The following is a 7,258-nucleotide window of genomic DNA, read 5'->3' as shown; positions in this document are numbered from 1 at the left end:
TGAAGCTCCGTCTACAATATGTGGACTGAGCTTAGCATATGAAAAGTAAAAGTAAGAAATAAAATTAATTTATTTTACTTATATACACTGAGGAGAAAATATCTAAAAATTAACAAATATTGATTAGGTGAGTACCATTAATATATTTACTTAAATCAAAATTCTTTTCATTTAAACCGAATATTGTTTACTCGGTTTAAATAAACAATACGCGGTTTAAATGAAGAGAATTTTGATAGATCCAACAGAAAAGGATCTATGGGAAATATATTTGTAATTGGCTAAGCGCCAATTGCGTTTCCGCGATTTCCGCTCCATGTGACATAAAGGGACACATTTCAGCGGATCACATTTGATGGAATATTTGCTGTTGGACAGGCTACGTTCCGTCAATTCCGCATTGCGCATACGTTCCGCCCCGTGTGACCGCACCATAACTCCAAGCTCGCATATTGTAAACAAAGTCTGAACACACATACAGCCACAGACAGATAGCATATATATAAAGAGTTTAAAAGAAAGAGGGGGAAAAAGAGAGGCGTCAGATGACCTTATAAAGCGATTGGTACGAAAAAGAATAACCATCATCGTCGTGTTCTACAACGCACTTTTCCAGTTGAGACTCGATAATACGGTATCTTCGCGCTCGTGAGCTCGCGTCTTGAGGAATTACGAGACGTGCTTCGGTTCACGCGACCTCGTGATGCATGCATACACACCACGTGTGCTTCGTATTTCCTTCCCACTCCGCGCACGTTTGACAAGTTGCATCGCTCCGACGCACTCGGCAGTGACAGTCGACAGTGTCGTGTTGTACAGGCAGACGCACGCTCGACGTAAGCAGAGAGAGATCATATACCGTTATCGGAGGTTATCGTGAGTAAAATCAGTGAACCGAATGTGCTTCATTGTAGATCAAATAGTCGTTCAACTAATGAACACGTCTAATTTAAAAAGTTATACTTGTTTCGCACGAAAGTTGTATATAATATTATCGCAGTTCAAGGATCAATTGGAAACATTTAACGTCAAGTGTGCTCAGAATACAAGCCGTGATTTTGTTGTAATTTAAAGAGAACTTTGTCTCTTGACATATATCAAATCATGACATAACAAATGTCGGAATGTTTTGTTTTCTTTTATCGGGTCAATAAACTTAATAATCGGGGAATCGAATCGTTACTGATAACGACGGACAAATACCGGGCTTTAATATATTCGGCGAGTAAACGTTAACTTAAATGATAATAAAATAGATATTTATGATTTGATAAAATACAAGAGAAAGTAGACTAACATAGTTACAAAATCATAAAGCAAGTTGAAGGCTGATACGAACAAATTGTTAACGTTAACGTTTTTCTTAATATTCGTGTCAAATTAAAAATCTTCGTACTCAAGTTGTTGATAACAATTCGAGTAAATACGTATCTCATTAGTGTTCTTATAAAACGATGTTTACTATTTTATTCATTTTGATGATATTACGATTTGTAAATGTTAAGATTACTTAACGATTTTAGAAGTTTCTTTTTCATTTTTCTTCAAAAATTTTTTCTTATTTATAAGAAATTTCTCTAATATTTGGACTATTTTTATTTTAAAGATGCACTGATTTTTTATATACTTATCCCGGCATGTCGATCAAGAATTACTTTACTATTATTTGCAGTAATATTTAGTACGTATTTGCCTTTAAGTTATTACTTTGAAATTTTGAAAATATTGCTCGGTATGCCAACGATAATTATGAATACATGTGTATTTATTACTGGCAAAATCGGAAAACAGCTGTTCAATTTTTCATTGAGACACACCGAATGTCAAGTGATAACATAGTTGTCAGCAAGCCGACGTCTAATGAATTATGAAAAATGAATTTGACATACTCGGTGAGTTATGACATAGGGAGAGATCGGACGATATAAATAATAAAATATGTAACTTCAAACAATACAAAATTTTCAATACCGCCGTTCGCGCGCGCGATTGAGGTTTACTCTATACATTATATTAGTTATTTAAATATATGGTTTGTAATCCCCGATCGAATAAGTTTCAGAAATATTGTGGTGAACGATAATTTGGCAAATGAGACGGCAGAGAGAACAAGTTAATATCAGAAAGCGTGGTGTTTGCGTGAGTGTGGTTGTATTCGGAACTTTGATCGGATGCACGTTATTAGCGTATACGGCATTTGCGGATCAAACTTCTAAGAATGGCACGTTGCAGCAGGTGGTCTTCGTAAGTAATTCATTCGACAGCAATTACTGCATACTACTTGTACTTGACATTAATTTATTGGATCAAGTCATAAGTGACTTCCGTCTTCTTATTTCTCTTTGTGAATATTATTTCATACGTAATGCGTTTTACAATAAAATCTAATCCAACAATATATATGTTACCATTAACGATAGCTTACGTCTAATGAATAACTTCATCGATTCCTCACACAAATGTTTAGAAACAGGTACATATTCACTGTCTTTGTGAGAAGTTATTTATGACTCGACTCTCCCATGCAGTATTTTTATACTGTATATTCAGTAAAAAACCCAGTGGGGAACTTTAAGTTAGTCGAAAGTTATATAGATAAGAGAGAGACCAGTGATAAATTTTCGTGACACTCTAATTTTTCTTCATACGAAAATAATTATTGTTCTTGGCAGCTGTTTCGTCATGGTGACCGAAACCCCACGGAAACTTACCCGAAGGACCCTTACTTAAATTACTCTTGGCCCGGCGGTTGGGGTGCTTTGACCAAGGTTCGAGTAATATGCAAATACCGTTAAAAATATCTCTTATACACAAAGCGTCTCAGTAAATCGCGGTAAAAACAACTAAGATAATAACGGAAATAATAACAATATAATATCGGGAAACAAAATATAACATACAATGTATATCTTGTGATAAGAATATATGTGTATATGTATCCCGACTTTGTAAATTGTAAATTAAATTGTATCATTACGCGTAAGAAGTATCGTTCGCGAGACGCACAATTGGGCATGAGTGCACTGCAAATTTTAAGCTCGTATATTGATAGCCACTATTTGAAACTCGTCTCAAATGAGATATTCAGATTTAAATTCAGAGTTAAATGAGAGTTTTTCAATTATTTCAGCGATTATTTATTAAACAAAACACATTTTAAACGTATTAAACGAATGTCTTTAAATGTATTCAATAAGCACGTTTAAATATATGAAATTAACACGTTTCAATATGTGTGTATGTGTATTTAAGGCGATAAGAAACGTATTGAAAGAGTTCCAGTCAAATAACATATTTAAGCATGTAAAATTAAAACACACTTAGATTTGCAGTGCAAATGAGACATCGTGCATCATCGACCGCGAAACTTTTACTTCCAGAAGGGAATGCAGCAACTTTATAAGGTGGGTCAATGGATTCGCGAGGAGTACGGCGTGATAATCGGCAACAAATATAAAAGTGCGAACACGTTGGTGCGTAGCACTTTTGCCGAGCGGTGCATCATGTCAGGGCAAGCACTTCTCGCGGGACTATTCCCGCCGAGTCGTGAGGACATGTTCGTACCCAATTTGGAATGGACACCTGTTCCTGTGTACTCGATACCGCGAGAGATGGACAAGGTACGATTCAAGATTGAATTTACATGAAGCAAATAAGCAGCTCATATTAACACATTTCGCACACATTCCGCGTTTTCCTAATCCGTTCCCACAATTCGCGCGTTGAAGCGAAAGTACCATTGTCTTTAAATTTAGCACTCCATTCGTACTTGCAAAGACGTCTGTATACGAGATACTTTGTGACCCGCGCTCGAATCAAGTAACCACGAAATATCTCACGAACATTTACACGAAACACTTAAACGATAACAGAGGCGCGCGTTATCTTAAAGATAAGAGGTGAACGTTATCTTAAAAAATACGCTTCTTCTAAACATCTTATTATTTGAAAGGCAGTGTATGCTTTCCTTCATTATTGTTTTTGAATATCGAGATAAGTTTCAGATTGATATTTATAATTTAATAAACATTTATAAATTATTAATATATAATCATTAATGTAAATTAATAATATAATTAATAATACAATTACAAATAATTATAGGTACACGAATTTCTGATTATTCCTGAAATTGTATATTTTATTATACAAGATAAAAAATACTGATAAAAACAGTCCTGATTGCCGACAAATATGAAGCGCCAGCTTATATTAGCAAAGTAGAGGCCTATAAAATACGTATTTTTCAAAACAGTAATATTGTTACAGTTGATAGCCGTAAAAGCGCCATGCTCACGACTAGCGGAGGCTCTGAAGCAAGCCTATTTTGAGGAGGAGAAAAGATCGGGCGAAGAAATGGCTGATTATTACAAGAACTTGACGAAATATACAGGACAAAATATGACCACGATCACCGACGTCGAGTTTCTTTACAATACTCTCGAGATCGAAGAAAAACACGGGTTAAAACTTCCGAACTGGACTCAGAAATTTTACAACAACGAGATGCGCGAAATAGCCGCTCGCAGTTTGGCGCTTTTCACTGACAACGATATTCAGAAACGTCTTCAAGGAGGTACGACGATAACTTCTACGTAACAATAAAAAGTATGCGCGTTATCCCCGCGAAAATGTACTTTTCAGATTATATCGCGAGATTTTATAAGTAAATCTACCCAAAAGGCACACTCCGATTTCTTTCTAATTTGGCACAAATGTAGAAATACAAAAAATATTTAGGACATATTTTTTCTAATTTTTGATTAATTTAGCACAGATTTGAAATATTTTGGTTGGAATCTCGGCTAAAGAAATTTAGAATGATTCATGTCTCGGCTATACCGATGTCTCAGCTATAACGATTTTGTTAAAATTATTTAACTGTATCTTATATTCAATTTTATTTTTTATGCATTTTTGTTACACTTGTTGATGATAAGAATGGGAATATTAAAAAGCCATAAAGCTGCCCGTGAAACTCAAAGTGAGCCAAAATGAAAAATATGACTTAAATATTTTTTGTACTTCTACATTTGTGCCAAATTAAAAAGAAATCGAAGTGTAACTTTTGGGTAGGTTTACTTATTAGTATTTGGTGATGCAAAATATCACCAAGCAATCACCAAATAATAAATAAATATAACCAAATCTCACTACTGCGACACCTTACAGGTCCGTTAGTAAAAGAAATTCTACAACATATGGAAGAGACTATAATTCAGCCGCAATCAAGACGTGCTTACTTCTATTCCGCTCATGACATAACTATCGTTAATACGATGAGAACGATGGGATTTACGAGTAAGCGTCTCAAACCGGATTACGGGGCGACGTTCATTCTCGAATTGCATCTCGCCGATAACGGGGATCAGGAAGTGAAGGTAGATATATTGATAGCATTATTGTTTTTAAATTCATGATGCTACACTGAGAAAAAAATACTTGAAAATTTATTTGTGAGTGTATATAAAGGTTTATTTCACAGAAACAAACCTTACTCCACAGAAATAAACTTTGTTTCTCAAAAATAAACTTTATATCCCACAAATAAATTTTGAAATATTTTTTTCTCAGTGTAATTACGCACAAATCTTATAAAAATGTTCACGTCTGATTTAACATTTACGGCTCACAGAATGTTTCAAAATATTAGATACAGTTCTTCACGGATCATGGTAAATTGAGGTAATGCATGCGGAGTGATTACGCATAATTACCAGAAATGATATGTAATTAGTTTAACAGCATAGTTGCGAGGATTATTAAATATCCTTCATATCACAACGAGATGACGTAATTGTGCGTATATACCACCTAAACAATACACTAATGATACGATTCTTTTTATGATTTTATTACAGATGCTATATCTGAACAATTCGGAAACGAAAATTGCGTCACCTCTGGAAATACCTAACTGCGCGAGTCCTTGTTTATTGCAAAATCTGAAGAATATCTGGAGTAAAATAATTCCGGAAAACTGGGATGCGGAATGCAAAATGTGACAAACTGTATAGTTCCGTGTGCGTCCAAAACTTTTCACATATCAAATATGCATATTTGATAATATCTCGTCATGACAAAGACGCAAGGCTTATTTTCAGCACTCCCGGCAATGATTTAGACGCAAAACTCGCATTTAACGAGCCAAAATGATAGGAACGAGAAAATTCGCGAAATATTTTACACTTCCGTAACCGTTTTTCAGCAGAACAGAAACTTTTGATACAACTCCAATATAACAAACTGTAAGCGAGCAAATAAAGTCTACGAAATTATTAGACCCGTTGTTTCTGACGAATGAATGCAGAGAGAAGCCTGAGGGCGGCCACCAGCTTGATTTTAGTAGCCAGAGCTAGGCACATTTTCAAGACGCCAAAAACAAAGTACGCCTTTATTACGTTTGTTAGGCGCATTTTCTCGGTGGTAACGATAAAATGCGATAAATAGTTCGTGCCCGTTGTACTCCCGTACAATGATACTAAGTTAGAAAAGGACAAATATCCAATCTCTCTGCTCTTGTCTCATTGATGAGCAGCGAAATTATCGCAAAGCTAGATCATCTCTAACGTTATGGGCGCAACATTGGGATATTGATAAATTATTTTCAAAATTCTGGATGTACTACTGAGGGAGTAGAATGACACTAACACACACTGTCATCCAGGAGACGATTCAAGCGAAATACGCACGTCTTTTACGAAATTGAACTTTTGTAATCGAAAAAGTTACTTTAAAAGACTATGAAAATTATCTTAGAACGTACTCTACATGCTAACACTACATGACCTAACTATCAGTCGCATGACCGACTTTCGGCTCATGCGCAGATAGATATCGCATGCGCGAGAATCCGAATGTAATGCTACGATGGATCTAACGTTACGGGCGCGACTTTGAGATATTGGAAAATTATTTTCAAGATTATAGTAGTGTTACTGAGGGAGTATAGTGACATTAAGGCATATTGTCATGCAAGAGACGATGCAAAGCGGAATACGCACACTTCACGTCATTTTCGAAAATACACCTTTGCAAACGCGAAAATGTCTTTAAGCAACTTTAAAAAATTATCCCAGGCTTAACTAACTTGGCTTAATAAATTAACGAAGACTCAAAACATTTCGGTTCGAGTCTCGGCTTAATAATTTAATTTGTTGTCTTTAATTTGTCGAAATTATTTAGAACTATTGTTATATATGATATAGAACTCTAGAACTATTGTAAAACAAACCGGAACTCTAAAGAAATAGTTAAT

The 7,258-nt window shown here is 35.2% G+C and overlaps 2 protein-coding genes across 4 annotated transcripts in view; both read left to right on the top strand.

Annotated features, from left to right (window-relative positions):
• Positions 1 to 573: 573 nt before the first annotated feature.
• Positions 574 to 6,283, top strand: LOC116842673 (lysosomal acid phosphatase-like). 3 transcript variants are annotated; one of them, XM_032812220.1, is made up of 7 exons: positions 574 to 836; positions 2,057 to 2,244; positions 2,673 to 2,768; positions 3,381 to 3,620; positions 4,270 to 4,576; positions 5,173 to 5,381; positions 5,862 to 6,005. In XM_032812220.1, the coding sequence occupies exons 2-7, from the start codon at positions 2,092 to 2,094 to the stop codon at positions 6,003 to 6,005; spliced, it is 1,149 nt and encodes a 382-aa protein (XP_032668111.1). In that variant the 5' UTR covers positions 574 to 836; positions 2,057 to 2,091. The 3 variants fall into 3 exon arrangements, with proteins under 3 accessions (XP_032668111.1, XP_032668110.1, XP_032668112.1); XM_032812219.1 differs by having other exon boundaries at positions 576 to 876; positions 5,862 to 6,283; XM_032812221.1 differs by lacking the exon at positions 574 to 836 and adding an exon at positions 1,691 to 1,892.
• Positions 6,284 to 6,300: 17 nt separating this feature from the next.
• Positions 6,301 to 7,258, top strand: part of LOC116842720 (lysosomal acid phosphatase-like) — a 3,356-nt gene continuing 2,398 nt past the window's right edge. Inside the window, exon 1 of the mRNA XM_032812316.1 lies at positions 6,301 to 6,405. Coding sequence (XP_032668207.1) covers positions 6,301 to 6,405 — 105 coding nt within the window. The remainder of the gene's footprint in view (positions 6,406 to 7,258) is intronic.

The sequence above is a fragment of the Odontomachus brunneus genome, unplaced genomic scaffold (assembly GCF_010583005.1).
Source record: "Odontomachus brunneus isolate Ranch 3 - 2012 unplaced genomic scaffold, Obru_v1 Obru_scaffold_026, whole genome shotgun sequence".
In the NCBI taxonomy this organism is placed as follows: Eukaryota; Metazoa; Arthropoda; class Insecta; order Hymenoptera; family Formicidae; genus Odontomachus; species Odontomachus brunneus.
Note: the sequence above shows the minus strand (reverse complement) of the source record. Positions and strands in the feature narration are given on the sequence as shown.

Bases quoted from the DNA above. Each gene is read 5' to 3' on its own strand.
- LOC116842673 (XM_032812219.1), top strand. From the start codon at position 2,092: ATGAGACGGCAGAGAGAACAAGTTAATATCAGAAAGCGTGGTGTTTGC. The intron at 2,769-3,380 runs GTTCGAGTAATA...TTTTACTTCCAG, and splicing joins GTTGGGGTGCTTTGACCAAG to AAGGGAATGCAGCAACTTTA. The intron at 4,577-5,172 runs GTACGACGATAA...GACACCTTACAG, and splicing joins TCAGAAACGTCTTCAAGGAG to GTCCGTTAGTAAAAGAAATT.